The sequence below is a fragment of the Dromiciops gliroides genome, chromosome 1 (assembly GCF_019393635.1).
Source record: "Dromiciops gliroides isolate mDroGli1 chromosome 1, mDroGli1.pri, whole genome shotgun sequence".
Classification (NCBI taxonomy): domain Eukaryota; kingdom Metazoa; phylum Chordata; class Mammalia; order Microbiotheria; family Microbiotheriidae; genus Dromiciops; species Dromiciops gliroides.
The window spans coordinates 207,637,980-207,654,544 of record NC_057861.1 but is presented as its reverse complement, the minus strand read 5'-3'; the positions used below and the strand labels follow the sequence as shown (position 1 = coordinate 207,654,544).

General features: G+C 34.5%; 1 protein-coding gene across 1 annotated transcript in view; it reads left to right on the top strand.

The window, feature by feature from the left end:
* Positions 1–15,843, top strand: part of DOK6 (docking protein 6) — a 718,344-nt gene extending 702,501 nt beyond the window's left edge. The window contains exon 8 of the mRNA XM_043987624.1: positions 2,226–15,843. Within this exon, the coding sequence (XP_043843559.1) occupies positions 2,226–2,365 (140 nt within the window). The 3' untranslated portion in view covers positions 2,366–15,843. The remainder of the gene's footprint in view (positions 1–2,225) is intronic.
* Positions 15,844–16,565: the final 722 nt, after the last annotated feature.

Here is a 16,565-nt window from a genome sequence, read left to right as displayed (position 1 = left end):
GTGAATCTTTCTGTTTCAAATGTCTTTCTTGTAAAACCATTATCAGATTTTGCTTTCTGATCCATTTCAATCATCCTTTTTATGGGTTAGTTCATCCCATCCACACTCACAATTATGATTGCTAAGCATGTATTTCTTTGAATCCTATCTTCTTTGAATTTTTTTTCTTCTTTCTTCTCAAACTTTCATCTTTATCAATAAAAAGATGGTGGTAGGAGAAAAAGGTTGTGGATATGATTTTATTTTGTGAGAACTGTGGTCATGTGTTTGCCATTATTTACCATAGGCCAACTCAGAAAATCTTTCTCTGACCAAGTTAAAATGGTTTGAATGTATTTCTTCAGCTTTGCTTAGTTCTGTGTCAATCAGGTGCTGAATTTTGTGCTATACACAAGTATTTTATTGTTCTCTTTTTTCTATTTTTGTTTCTGTGACCTAAGAGAATGAATATTAGTCCAAGAAAATATGAACAAACTGGGGCAATTAAAGAACACTCTTCTATAACTGTTACAGATATTGCAATAGGAGTTGGTAGAGTGAAATCCAGCTTTTCAAGGATCTTTCAAGCCCATCATTAAATGTGAGCAGTTGCACTAAAGTTCAAAGGAAAGCAAAAGCCAAAAAATGAAAAACAGCATCAAGAACTAACAGTTTTTACAAAATAGCATAATTCATCCTCAGAAAATAAGCAGACTGTCAGAGAAAATTGACAACTGAGCAAGTTGTTATTAATTCTTCTATACTCTGTGGCATAGATCTCTTGCAGCTGGGAGGAAAAACAATTAAAAGAATAAAGAATAGCTAACTATTGCTATGAAAAAATGCCTTTCTTGGACAAAACAATATATAAAGACTAGAGCATTAAAGACTAAAGGAAAAGGTAATTTTAATACTGAAATTCATTTTTTCTTTTAAGGATATACTAAAAGTTTTGTCAGAAGTCCAGGGGAGTTTATAAGTTATAGACATCTTCATTAAATTACAAAATATCATACCTAAATTGGGGATTTTCTCTTACTTCCAGTGAGCCTAGAAGCCATGTTCCATTTGTTCCACTGAACAATATATTTGCTATTCACTTATTAAAAGGAAAATTAGGCTGGGTAGAAAATCTTAAGTGATTATTTTTATCTTACTGTACATTAAATTTATTTTATTGAAGATTACATTTATTTTAAAGGTCTTTTAAAAACCCTTTATTTCCCCAATATCATACCAAGGTAGAGCCAGCTTGAACTGGCTTATGAGTTGATTGTTAAATTTTCAGTGTGAACATTTCCCCTTCAGAAATTGGCAATGCTACTCATCAGAGCTTGATTTTTGCTTTGTTGTTTGCCTAGATTTAGGAAAATGATGAGAAAAAATGTTAATGATGCAGATTAAGTAAAATCTGCATTAAAACTGCAGATTAAGGGGCAGCTAGGTGGCGCAGTGGATAAAGCACCGGCCCTGGATTCAGGAGTACCTGAGTTCAAATCCGGCCTCAGACACTTGACACATACTAACTGTATGACCCTGGGCAAGTCACTTAACCCCCATTGCCTCACCAAAAAAAAATCCCCCAAAAACTGCAGATTAAGAAAATTAAAAGTGTGCTGTTTGTACATTTTTTTTTCAGAGAAGCTGTTGTTAAACTTTTGCCAGTGGATTTTAGCCATTCATTCCTAGTTTCAATCACTGAAAAGATTTAGAATGATAGAATCATGGAATTTAAGAAGTGGAAGGCACTTGAGTAGCCACCTAGGCAAACCTGTACATGAAAGGAATATGTACTGTGAGCTATCAGCTTATACACTTGACAAGGAAACTGCCGTCATTTTAGAAATCCTCAGCCTAAGTTCATAACAGTAATGTGACATCATTCAGTATTTTCATGTTTCTCCCCACATCCCCCAAGGTATCTTCTATACTCCTGCCAATAGATGGCAGATCAAACATAAATGAAACTGAGTATGTTCTTTGTGAGATAAAATGAGTTTTCATCTCTCCTGGGCTAATTTTCACCAAATATTTACTAATCATGCTCAAATGTGACAGGCTTGTAAATAAGGAAAAAAAGCAAGTAATCTGAGAATTTTATCTTAGTCATTATTCAATTCAAGATGGCATTTTCTCCCATGGGAGCTCCATGGTGATGTTTGTTTTGTAGTGGTTGTTCTTTGTTGGAAGTACACTGGCTTTCAGCTGAAGTTATTTATTGTGTTTCTCTTTATGTTCTCTGTCAGGTCACCGTTTTGGTTCAACAAAGATGTCCCGGGCACAAACATTTCCCAGCTACACCTCAGAACAGAACGAAGAGCACCAGCAGCCCCTGTCGCTCTCTAGCAGCTATGGATTTAGCTACAGCTCCAGCCTCATCCAATGACACACAGAGAACCACTGTTGACCAGAGAGACAGTCTAGCCTGAAACCTGCCCGTAGGGTCAGGAAACCACTTGTACCCTCTGCATCCATGGAAGACCAATTGCAGTGAAAACTGAGCTGTGTCAGTTCTAGTCCCGGTCACAGTTGAAGGTTAAAAACTGGAGCTCTGCTTCCTAGAGTCAGAGGCTAAGTCTTTTATTTATTGAATTTCTTTGGGGATCTACATTTAAAGAAATTGATTTCGAATTGTAAGAAAAGTCATTCAAATAAACAAAACCCTTTTGGTCTGAAGGCAGTAAAAGCCTCCACATGGTGGAATTTTGCCTGGACTGAGTTGTGACCTTTCAATTACACTCAATGTCAGGCACTTTCCACCTGTTTCCTTTGACTGAGATTTCCTGTCCACACTCCCAATGACAGAACTTGTCCTTAGTTAATAGTGGTGGACCACTGGAATCACTTCTGTGTTAGAGGTATTGACAGGAATATAATCAGTGAACATCACAAACAACAACAAACTGTCCATATAAATACATCCCATGGCAATTAAGAGAACAAGAAATTTAAAACACCATGTCAAGCAGGGCCCCATAGCTCTATTCTGTGTGTGTATGCGTGTGAGTGTGTTTATGTAGAAATATAGAGACGGATATCAATCTATCCATCTAAATATAACAAGTATATATAAAATGTGTGCTGAGGGTGACAGGATATGCTCACTTAAATTGTTGAAAAATGTAATTTGGTGCATTCAAATTAAGATTGTTATGTCAATATCTATTTTTAAATTAGTGCTGTAAAAAGGCTTCTCATTAGCAAAAGTATTTATGTAATCAAGTCTGCACTTATGACAAATGTAAATGCAAAAGTGAGAAAGGGGAATGTGTTTGAACAAAATGAACAAATCCAGCTGTCCCACAATTTACATTATCACACTCTTTCTGGTTAGTGTTACCCTGGTTTCTGACATTCTCTGTCCCCTGCCCCTCTTGCTTCTCTGTTTGAAGTATATGAGATTATTATAATCACTGATTAACTACCTGTTTAACCTTCAGCGACAGAATAATTCAAATGAATTTTAAGAAAGGAAAAATTTATCTGAAAATGACCTTGGTAAAACCATTTTAGAATCAGCAAAAGAACAAAATGAGAAAGATTGTAGTAGATATTTAAATTTTCATAAATGCCATATGCAGAATTTCAGCCTCCTAAATAAAGAGAATATACTGCTTGAGTTTTACCTGTGTGACCAGATCTGAACTTATGCTGTGGGCTGACTATGAATATAGAGGAGACTGGATCAAGGAAAAATTTTTATCCCCTATACTTTGTCGGATCAAGGTAGTCCAAAGGAAAGAAGAAATTAACCATTGTGTTGGGGTAGTCTGAGAATTTAAGTTAAAAAAAAGTATCCATCAATTTTATATTTTCAAGTTAACATGGAAAATTTCTACCTGAATTATCTGGATAATTGTGACCATAATATATAACCAAGAATAGATAAAAAAAGAACTACAGCAGTTAGTTTTTAATCTATGTAACATTAAAATAATGTAAATTTATATGACTAAGGATCATTTTGATTAGAAAGTAGTATGTTTATTAGGTGATGGTAAGGTCTTTTACTTCTATCCTAAATACCCTTTTCACTAACCTGAATGCTGACAGATGAGACAACTTCAGTAAACAAATGCTGATTCTAAAAGGGCCTGGGTTTGTCTAAATGGGCATGGCCCCTTACAACAAACTGTTGATAATCTCTCTGTCTCTCATATGAATGTGAAAATCCCTCTAGAATGGCAGTTGTAATTCCACTGAAGAAAGTAATTATCCTCAGCCTTGATGAGGAGATGGGGAGCAGCGGGAAATTCCCTTCTCCCTAACTATGCTGTGGACTTTGCTGAAACAGCAGAAGAGGAAATGACTGGTACCAAGACAGCGCCTACCCTGAAACCCCGCATTTCAGGGTTGAAACTGCTTTGAATTACTTCAGCTCATGGCATTTGCTTTTGCAATGCCAAGCCTCTGCTATACCAGAGCAACTTCCAGCTGAGACCATTTTCGCACAGCTCCTGGTGGAGCCTCATCTAGAGGGAGAGAGACTGTCTCTCCTTTGGCTCGCTCGGTTGAGCTGTTGCCTAGAGACCATAATGTTCCACTTGGGACTTATGGGGGAGGACCCTCAGGGGGTCTAGTTCATGTCTCAGCTTTATTAATGTGCAGGGTGCACAGACAATAGCCCAGGGGGTTCTGCTAATTAATTATGTCTTGTCTATGCTCTTGTGTTGGCTTATGAGGACCCACAATACCTGCAGTGAAGTTGTTTAGGAAACAATATTTGGATCTGATCCTTAGTTATCAGTGAGACTAACTGTTAGCAAACTAGTAAAGATCAGGTCTAGTTGGACCAGTTCATTATGAAAAGAAGTGAGAGAGAGAGAGAGAGAGAGAGAGAGAGAGAATGAGAGAGAGAGAGAGAGAGAGAATGAGAGAGAGAGAGAAAGAGAGAGAGAGAAAGAGAGAAAGAGAGAGAGAGAGATTCCTTCACCAGTCTTTAACTGAATCTTATCAAAATGAGAAACTGCTATAAAAATCTCTCCTATTCCATTTTTGCAAATTTATTTTGGCATACCTTTGCAAGTACACACTCAGTGCAACTGTAGCCAAGATAAAACTGCAAAGTGAACAGATAGGAGAATTTATATTAACATAATATTCTTGACACCACGTAATGTGCATTATAATAAAAATGGCAAGCAGATAAGTTTCTTTTCAACCACCAAACAAAAATGTATTTGCTGTATCAATCACATGGGACTTCATAAAACTGATTCATCTTGAGTCAGCTAGAACAACTCATTTGAAACAGTATAGGTTTTGCTGAAGATGTCTCTACCATTTACAAATCATTTCTCTCCCTTTGAAGATTGAATTCCTCCCCCCCCCCACCATTTGCATGTAAAATTTTCAAAGGAGGGAGGGGTGAAAATGAACCAAAGGTATCTTCAGGTTCTTTATTCATATGGATGAATGGAAGAAACACTGTGAATGGATACTGGTAAATCAAAATAGCCAGTTTCACTTCTAAGTTAATGAAAAGAAGGAAAGGCTGATTGAATCCAGTATAGGAGATGTAGGATTTTCTGAGACTCAGATACATTGGACTACTTTCCCTTTCAATGCATGCAGCTTTTCAAGGATTTTTTTCCTTTCAGAATTGTTTCCTCCTGCTAATGCTAATTGCTATAACATATATAGAATAAATAGCTTATGTAGACATTATATTTAAAATAAAGGAAATACAAAATAGCCTTGATCAAATAGCTATTATCCTGGTGGAGAAAAAAAAAGACAGTACAATTTTTTATTTATTTAAAATAGGCACTTGGGGAAAAATTATTATGCAAGTTTCAAGTATTTTCAACTCAATCAATTCTGCCCACAGTCTCAATTTATATTTACCATATTAAAATCTATAAGACTACCTATATAGCAAGAGGTTAATAGGGTATGTTTGAAATAAAGTGGCACTTAGTAAAACTGAGCTTCATCTCTTCCTATGGAAACTGAGATGACCATTACCACAAGCCATTCAGATATCAATTTCAGAGGGCAATGATTTTTTAAAATTCATTCTATCATTTTAATTATGAAAGTTTACACTTGATATCCCTGGTAGAAAAGAGTAGGCTGACAATGACATGAATTTATTGTTGGCAGTAACCTCTATGGAACTAATTTACTACACATAGTATCTTTATGATACATATTAAGGATATTTTCAAAAAAGTTGGATTTTGTCCCATTGCCTTTACCCAATATTTCAAAAACCCTTTTTTTAAAAGTGTGATTTCCTCTATCACTAAAATATTCTGGCAATCTCTATAAATTAACATAATAAAAATTAAGCTAAAAAGAGTGGTCTGGTAATGAATTACGAGTCTGGTTTTGAAGACTATAGGAAAGAGTCGATACTGTTTCAGTGGGACTGAGGTTTAGCCTTTTGTTTTATGTATTATTTTTAAGTACCTAAAAATACCCCCAAATGAAAGCAGTATATGTTTAAACAACTTTATCAAGACAGCCATGCCCAATGTTTTTTTCTAATTATTTACTAGTTCAATACCTATTCTCCCTCCCAGACCCCAGATCTTTATAAAGAAAACTTTAAAATATGCAGTCAAGGGGCAGCTAGGTGGAGCAGTGGATAGAACACCCACCCTGGATTCAGGAGGACCTGAGTTCAAATCCGGCCTCAGACACTTAACAGTTACTAGCTGTGTGACCCAGGCAAGTCACTTAACCCCAATTGCCTCACCAAAAAAAAAAAAAATATATATATATATATATATATATATATATATGCAGTCAGTCACACATTAATCATTGTAAAAGGGGATACACTGCTGGAGTGAATCTCTCAAATATTCAAATGCTAACATCTCTCTCTTTGACACTTCTAAGCTATGGAATTTATGTAACAATTTAGAATACAAAAAAGATAAACTATATTTCACTGTGATCATAGGGGGAGGGGGGAGGAAGAGCCAAAAAAGAAAATCATTATAAACTAAGATTAACATTGTTTTGGTTTTTTCCTGAACTCTCTGCTGAAGTATTTGGGACTAGCCTATTACACCATTCTAATCTCAGTTATCTGACAATGAGATGCCCTTCTTAATATTCTGACCTTGGATTACATTAAAATGGAAAAATAGAAAAAGACAAAATACCAGCTTTCCACTGTCTTGGAAAAATGCAAAGGAGGATTGTTTATATCAGACCAGGCAAAGATTTGTTGTTCTCTCAATTTCTGGGAATGATCTAACAGGAAAAATTTGTAACAAAATTGTCTTGCAGTAAGGAATGAATGACAGTGAAATGAGACCTGTATATGTTATTCACCATTATGTAGATGTAATATCATTTGAGGGTTATGGTGAGGGATAAATTGCTGAACAGAGGCATCACAGACTCATTAACACATCCTCTGCAGATATAAATAAAAAGTTACAGGCAGGGTTAGATTTCTAGCCCATCTTTCATGGAGTTTCCCCAAGCCTCTGTTTCAAATTTCTATTTTTGGCATTTTTACCATCTTGCCTGAATTTTTCTACAGTTATTATTATTGACAGATACACTAAGAAGTATTATAGTGTTTGTGTAAGTGAAGTGGCTTTTTTTTGCATATATATTTTCCAGTTAGTCATAGAATTTTGGAGATAAAAGGGATCCAACTTTTCTATTGTATACATAGGGAAAGTGAGACCTGAAGAGATTAACGGATTTTCTCTAGGTCATTTAGTTAGTAGTGGCCGAGCTCGGACTAGAACAGATCACCTGGTTCTCAATGCAATATTCTTTCTTTCATTTGGACTGCAATTACATAGCTTCATGTCTTCCTTTTTAGGCTTCTCTATACTCTTTTTATAAACTTCCAAGGAAGGAAGAGAGTAACCAAGTGAAACTTTAAACTATTTTCCTGTTCCAACCTTTGCTAAACTCATCTCTGAACATTTTAATAGAGCACATTCATTATGATTATCACTCAGAACTGAATTGCTACCAGTATAGTTTTTGCTGTTGTTTTTTCTAGAGCCAGCCAAAAACTTTGCAGGCACTGTTAGTTTTTATAGTATGTTAAGGATGATTACAAAGTTCTGTGTGTGAACTTAGAATTTATTGACACTGAATGATAATTAATTTAGAGGATCTCAAATTGCTATGCTCTGTATTCCTAGAGATTCATCATATTGTGATTGTGATTATTATTACTGTTTAACCATTTCTGCAGCACTTTATGTTGTAAATATTTTGCAATCATTTACACACTCCTGATAGGCAAATAAGTGACAGTTATTAATGTTACATAGAAGTGTAAAATCTGGAAGGCTTTGAACTACAAAGGAAAATGGGATGATTTTCATTTTACTTGAAAGTTTCTACTTTTCTGTATCATTGATTTTTTTCTCACATGCTACAAAAGCTTTTTAAATATAATTTAAATGCAATTGAATTTAGGTATCATTGTTAAATATGTTTTTAAAGAAACAATCAAGAAAAATTTAGGTCTAGGTTTTTGCTTTTATGATTTTCCTGCTTCTTTACCTTATGGGGACCTTGACCTCTCATCAGCATTTAAAGGAGAAATGAGGTTAAATTGAAAAAGAAGAATTTCTATTTTCTTCTATATGTCTATTTGATGAATAAGTTTTCATTTTATGTTATCCTCTGGGCTTGATTTTATGTAAGAGTTGCCAAGAGATTAGCAAAGTTTTTTAAAAAGTTTTCATCTTTTGGTTTACACATTTCTCCAGAAAAAAAAGGGATTTTCATCCAATTTTAATAGTTGATATATTTGCGCTCTAACCAAATATTTCATTGTTTCAAGACATGCAGTTCAATGAGACCTAAAAATAGACCAAATTCATTCAATTTCTTGACAGTCTTACATGATTAATATGAGAAACTGCATCCTTTCCAATGATAGCTGTTCTAGACAAATGAAAGCAAAGTGTAAATACAATCTAGTTGTCATATCAATGTGTCACCATGTTGGGGTTTTATTGCTCCCTTAATTCAACTAAGTTGCCCATAAGTTTATGTGCATTCCCTATTTTAAGAAATTCTTATATACAGAAATATTCAGAAAGCAAAACAGGGATAAAAATTTGAATTACAAAAGTACTCATGCAAGATCCCTTTAATTAAAAGAACATATAGTGTGCTTGAGTATTATTTGCTGACCATTGATATAGAGATTGGGACTCACAGAAATTTATAGCTAGAATTTTAGGATTTTCTTGATAATTCAAGCTCGGTTCTAAAGAAGATAATATATTTTTGAAGTACATGTTGTAAGTTAATGCAAAAGCAAAATTTTATTTACAAAATTTTATTTCACACACATCATTTCATGTGCAAATCATGGTAAGCTTTTGTACAGGCTTTTAATAATTAAAAATAAAAACATAGCCATATAGTTCAACAAGAAGGTCCAACTCTCTGTAAAGGGAATTAAACAATCTTCTGGTTATAGGCAATCATCAACTTATAGCAGTTAACATATATCACTTTGCCAGTAACACCTAGACCCTTAGCTTTCTGTCTCTTACAGCAAACTACACAAACTTCTTGACCTGATCAATTTGCCCAGCTCCCTCCTGGGAGGGGTCTCCCTATTTGCTCTGTACAGGCTTTCCTGGTGTATCAATGGCTTTTGATCCCAGGTACATTCCCACTATGGAACCATTTCTATCTAGCTCTATTGTCCTTCACCTCATTCATCTCTCCAAGTGATTTTTTGTATAAATTAAATTAGAAGTCAGTTGATTGCTATGTTTACCTATTTTATTGACTGATAAACATTTTAGAAAATTCTGTATTGACTAGTACACAGGTATGTCTTTATAATTGATTAAACAATTGGTTCAATATGTTAGGTTCATTTCTATAAAAAGCTGAATAGTAGGTTTTGTGGTTTAGAGCATAACTCACTATTACATCATTATTTCTATGGGGAAAATCAGGTTCAATTTATATTGTTTTGATTTACAATTCTTTTCAAGACCATACCCACTATAAGTTTGAGGACTGACAGTATGTAAATGTTAATGGAAACATTTAGAGTGGAATGCAAAAAATTCACGATCCCCAAAACAAAAATGAACATTTCTGGCAAAACAAAAATGAACATTTCCCCCAGTGGGGAGCTGGCAATAAAATTAGGATTAAATTTTTTAAATGCTTTTTGTGTGAATTTTTCCCTTTGCCAAAAAAAGAAAAGGATGGCATGTTTAGTTGAAATCAACTAGTTTCTCTTGAATTTTAAAGTTCCCATATCCAGCTCTACACTAAATAAAGTGAATCCAATGCCATAGATCTAATGTTTGTTATTCATAGTCCTATGAACGTTGCAAAAGTATGAAAAACAAAAAGAAAAAAATTATTGGTGTAAACTTGAATGATGCTTTTATGCTTTAAAAAATATAAGCATGGGGAAGATGGACAGAAGAATCTATTTATTCATGACTTTGCATGATTAGAATTTTGGATAATGGAATTAATGTTCTTTAATGTATAATAACTAAATGCAATTGCCATTGTACAGTAATGTAACTTTGGTTTGCTTTATGTTATCATGTGAGGAAGCTTCTGTAACTACATAATTAAATAGAATTCTGACAATCATACACTGATAACCTTTAAAATGTCACCCATTACCTCACTTGCTAGCTTGCTATTTTCAAATAAAGGTGAAAGTTTGCCCTTTATTAAAGATAAGGTTACAAAGAATTTATTATGTATTTCCAGTATTTTCTGTAGCCCCGTTTTATATTCATTCATTATTATCGGAATGATTAATCTGAATTATAGAACCTTATATTTGGAAAAGACCATACAGATCATCTAGTCTAATGCCTTCCAGAAACATGAACCAGCATCTCTGACAAGCGTTCACCCCAACTATGTTTGAAGACCTCTTGTGAAAGGAAGTTCCCTAATTTCCAAAATATTTTATTACCTTTTTGAATGATTCTAATTGTTAATCAGTTGTTACTTATTTCATTTAATATGACCTTTATTATAAGTCAACTGAAATCTGCTTCCTTGAAATTTCTACCATCTAAGACCAAGCATAATTCTGATCTGTATTTCATATGATAACTCTGTACATTTGAAGACAGTCATCACCATCCCCCTAAGCCTTCTGTTCTTCAGGAAAATATCCCTAATTCTATCAACCAATACATATAAAAAATGTAATGGTCTTCTTTTTCAGTCTCCTTCCTCTGCACACTTGTGAATGTGGCACTTATAACTAAAAATAATACTCCAGATGTGATGTGACCAGAGCAGAGTGCAATGGGATCATCACTTCCTTTGTTAAGAAAACAGTGGCTCTCTTACCACTCCCTAAGTTTGCATTAGCCTGTAGGACTAACATGCTACACTGAGACTACATTCTGAGCTTGCTTAATCTTTTGCAAAAAGACTCCTGGATCTCTATCACATCAACTGCAACGTTGCCATCAAATGCTTGTGCAGCTGAATTGGGACAGAGGAGAAGGAAGGGCTGGATACAAAATTTTTCATTTGTCCCTATTATATTTCTTTCTGCTGGATTCAGCCCATAGTTCTAAACTCCAAGGTGCTTCTAAAAAATCCTATATAGTTGTCCCTCCTCATTTCTATCATCTGCAAATTTTATAAGCATACTATCCCTGTCTTCCTTAAAGTGACTGATAAAATTGTCTCACAGAAAGTGGTCAAGAGAACATTGCACCATATCACTAGAAATCTCTAGTGACATTTTATAATTTTAGAGTGAGAAGGAACTGTAGAATTAGTTTAATGCAGTAATTCCTAATACCAGTGCACAGACTGATAATAATGAATTATTACCATTATGCAAAACTTTGACTACCGAAGGTCTTTCTTTCATTTTTTAAAAATAATTCTAAAACTGACCTTTTCCCCCTCTTTCCTGATTCCTGATTTTTCCATCCCTTGCTCCATCTTTATCCCCAGCTCCTGACACCAAACTCATGAAGAATCAGAAACTACTAGATGGAAACTATGAAGGGCAAAGCAATCTTTAGGTGCTCTCCTAGTTGTTTGGGAAATTTGCATTGTGAAACATTTACCTAGTTGAACTGTCCTCATTCTGTTGGTGAGGAAGTCCAGGCCCAGACAGATTATGTGACTTGCCCAATTGGGATCACAAGGCAAAGCCAGAACTAGACTCCCAAGTCTCATGATGTCTGACCCTCTGATAACCAAAGAATATTTCCAGAATGTAATTGTGTGGCAGTCAAAGGTTTATCATCCAAGATCAAAAGAAGAGAGAACAAGTTAAAAAGTGACCCTATACAGATCTCATTATACATGTGTACTCTACTCATATATCCATGCTTTAGTTTTAGTAGCTAGTTTTTAGTTTTATTAGTAGGTTGATGGGTTGAGAATTTGGTTGTCTTTTCCTTCTTTAAGAAGGTCCTTGTCACAGACTTCTAAAAAAAGCAATCATCTCTTGCTGACAAATGGCAAATCAAAAGACTTGAGATTTTGTACTGAATTATAAACCTGGGAAGAAGCTGTTAATGAAGAAATACACTGCAACATCAAGGACTATAATGCTACAGGCAGAGCAACCCAAAGATATAAATTTATTTGTAGACAATGGAGAAAAGGTAAGAATTTAATTTTATGCAACCAATGTGTGTTTAGTTAAGTTGGTTGTGATAACTCCTATTTTTTCCCCAAAGCTAATCAAAAAGTATCAGAGATAAAGCTAAGGATTTAGCTTTCCACTTTCATAGATCTTTCTTTTTATTTATTTTTTTTCGTTACATGTAAAGATAGTTCTCAACTTTTGTTTATACAAGCTTTCCAATTTCAGATTTTTCTCCCTCCCTCCTCCCTCCCCTAGACAGCAGGTAATCTGATATAGGTTTTATAGTAAAGACTTTAAGTGCTTATTTTTCTTTCTTTCTATATATTTATGTTAGTCATGAGCTAATTGTTATTATTATTATTTTGTTAATGTGATAAACTGAAGACTGTTTTCTTGATGCATGAAAAGTCTTTGTTAACCTCCATGCAAAATGTGGAGCATGTACTAAATGCTTATTAAATAACTCTTTATCATAGGGTTCACTCGAAGAATAATTATTATATCCTTTTGGTAGTACAAAAATTATTAAATCGTTAAAAGAACATCTCATTTATTTAAGGAGTTACATTATGTGGCAGTGGATAAATATGTATTCATTTAAATACTACCTTGGGGATATTTGTGTTGTATTACAAAAAGAAATGATCAAAGATCAAATAAGAAGCAGAGAAATTTCAATGAATTAGAAGTAAAACCTAGCTATTTCCCTAAATCCTAAAGAAAGCAGGCCATCAAATTAGGGATAGTGGATCAATAGATAAAAATCTAATCAATGACATTTCATTCAGCAATATTGATTGAGTACCTGCTTTACCAGAGGTTCTAAGGTATTGGACCACTTCTTTCTTTTCCTTTTCTTTTTTGCTTCATTTTTGTAGGAGTCTATGTGAGAACTTTGTCTATTCAGTGTTGACATACATTGGATTTTTCTCAATAGGAGGAAATGGAGATCACTAGATGTGTGGAAATGAAAGACTACAGAAATAATAGTCTTGCTGGCTTAATATATTATCATAAACATTTTATAAAATTGCTTTTAAAGGTTCAAATTTATTTCTGCCATTAATTATAAAGTGATAATTGAGGTAATAACTATTGCTATTTATATCTTTGGATTAAAAAAAAACATAAAATAGATTTTTGATCACTTGAGGTAGTTTGACCCTAATCTTTGATCACTAAAAATGGTTGAGCAAAGATCATAGAAATCTATAATCCATCCAAAAGACTTGTCCCAGCTGGTTTGATCTCATAAAGTCTTGTTTTTAAAGCTCTGCTATATACAATTGCCTCAATGACACCTGAATGGAGGTGAAACAGGATTTTATCTCAGCTTTCTATGAATAGGTGAATTTAGATGGCTTTTTAAAATAACTTTTTCCCCCTCCTTTGAATAGCTTCTAAACCTGGAAATAAGACAACTAAAGTGGGGGGGACAGGGAAGGTGGCATGCTCTTTATCAATAATTCTAATAGCTTAATAATTAGCAAATTAATATAAAGAGAAATCCCCCACATTTTAAGTCATCAGAAAGGTTTATTTTTATCATGCTGTGGCTGTTTGGCTACTGTTCCTTGAACGTTATTTTCCTGAATAAATATCTTTCCTCATCTAATAATGAGGTGGAATTAAAAAACCTACATTCTCATTCTATATGGGAAGCTCATAATACATACTAATAATTTGAGGCTTTAAAAACACACAAGCATATGAAATTATATTTCAAATAGCTAGATGGACATAAAGGAAGGGCATAACTGTCCTATCAATAAAATATCCGGGGCACTAACCAGAAACAAATCATAAACCCATGATTTCCTAAACTACTCAAATCAGCCACAATCTTCTCACCCTCCGCAGACACATCTAAAAAGTTTCAAGGAATACATTTTTGAGTGGAAACCCCTCCTGTTTTCCATCCCTGCTCTCCTCTGCCCTCAAATCGAGGGAGGACAAAAGACTAAATACTACATGGGATCTACATAAAGGGACCACTGGGTGCTCCAACTGGGAAACATATCAAGCTGAATTCATTTTATTATCAAATTAGGAATTATTTTTAAATGAAATCACAAGGTCTTTGGTTAGAGAAAAGACCAAATGTTACAAGTTTTTATTATGATGCTATACACAATTTTGATTGATATGGTATGATATCTAATAACTCAGGTAAAATCAACATTACTTACAGTACATTTTGGTGTCATTTTCATCAGTATAATGCATCTCCATTCTTCATATGACAAAACTGGTATTTACTAATTCTTCAGTAGATTGGGATGGGTAAGGAGGAAGTGGGTGATGGACCCTTGGAATATGTATAGGTATTTATTGGGGTATACCCAGACCCAAAAAGGGATGTTTTCTAATGATATTTGGCATTGTAAGCAGTGGGACTCTAATTCTACTGTCTGGGGTAGATGTGACAATGGGGGGAAGGGTTGGTTTTATTTTGACATTTCTTTGATATAGCTGAAATGCATAGCATTATATTGTGGTAATCTCTCCAGTAGCCCAGGTCACCAATATATTGACATATTTTACAAAAGGATACTATGGTTATTTTATATGAGCATATTCATCTCCTTGAGGCTAAGTGAAATGTTGTTGGGGTTGTTGTTTTTTAACTATCTGGTTATAGTTAAATCTCTTTTCAAAACTAGGTAGAGCTAATAAATGTTTTAGACAGATATTGTTTTTCTATACCTTTAGAAATAATCAACATCACTACTACTTTCACTCATATGTATAATGGAAGGTGATATGGATAGAGCAAAAAATATTATTTGGTCTATTATCTAGGTTTTCAGGCATTATGGTATGCAGAAATGTGTGATCATCCATCTCCAGCCATTCACTTGGTTCTTTCCTACAAGTTAAAGTGGCTGCTTCATAGGGGCAGCTAGGTGGCGCAGTGGATAAAGCACCGGCCCTGGATTTAGGAGTACCTGAGTTCAAATCCAGCCTCAGACACTTGACACATACTAGCTGTGTGACTCTGGGCAAGTCACTTAACCCCCATTGCCCCACACAAAAAAAAAAAGTGGCTGCTTCATGTACTCATAGAAACATTCCACACTTGTGCAAAGGGCCAAAAGGATGTGTAGATGCCCCCCCCCCCCAATTTTCTCAGGTCTGCCTTCTGTTTTTCTTCCCTTTTCCTCTTTTGTGTGTTCTTTTCTGTAGAATTCTGCAGAATATATATGTGAAATATATTTTTTGTAACCAATCTTAATCTTGCTGTTTCTGCTTTGGCTCCTCTTACCCATGTAGCCTTCTTGTTCTCATTTACCTTTTGTGCAACTAACCTTATAATAAATTTAAATATGCACTCCCAGTAAAACATTCACCTGCGTTTGTTTCTTTCTTTCTTTCAGGGTAGTTCTACCAAAAAAAACACTAGATAAACATGGTACTTCATGTGGGGATCAGGCACCTACAGAAAGGTAATCTTTTGTTTATGCTTCCATCTATCAAACACAGAATAACATGAGACAGTACTTAAAAGGTGCATTTCTAGGCCTTAAAGAGAACTTATTTAAATATTTCTTTTATTATGCTTAATCTTGATGTGGCTTCTACCACAAGTTTCCAGAAACTAATGAGATAGCTAGTGGAATCTGTATTATAATTATAAACTCTCTATCCATAGTGAATCTTCTCAATAGTTTCTGGAAGCTTAAAAAAGAGGCCTGACTTGAATTATAGTAAAACCTGAAGTGATACATCCCATTTCTAGTCACCTGTACAGATTGTTCTTTATATCTTAGAAAATTCTTCCAAAGTTACATGAAAAGTAAATATTTGCATAAGGGTCAAGACTATGGGCAGATATGGATTATGGTGTCAGATACAGGGATTGAGCAAATCAGGAGTTGACTATATTCTGACATTGTTCTAAATTAGAAACAGGCAGCAAACAGAACACTTAATCAGAGCAGAGGCATATATGAGGTGATGGTCAAGGCAAAGCAGAAAGCCCAAAATTCAGCATACAGAAGGACCTAGGAGGAGAAATACTAAA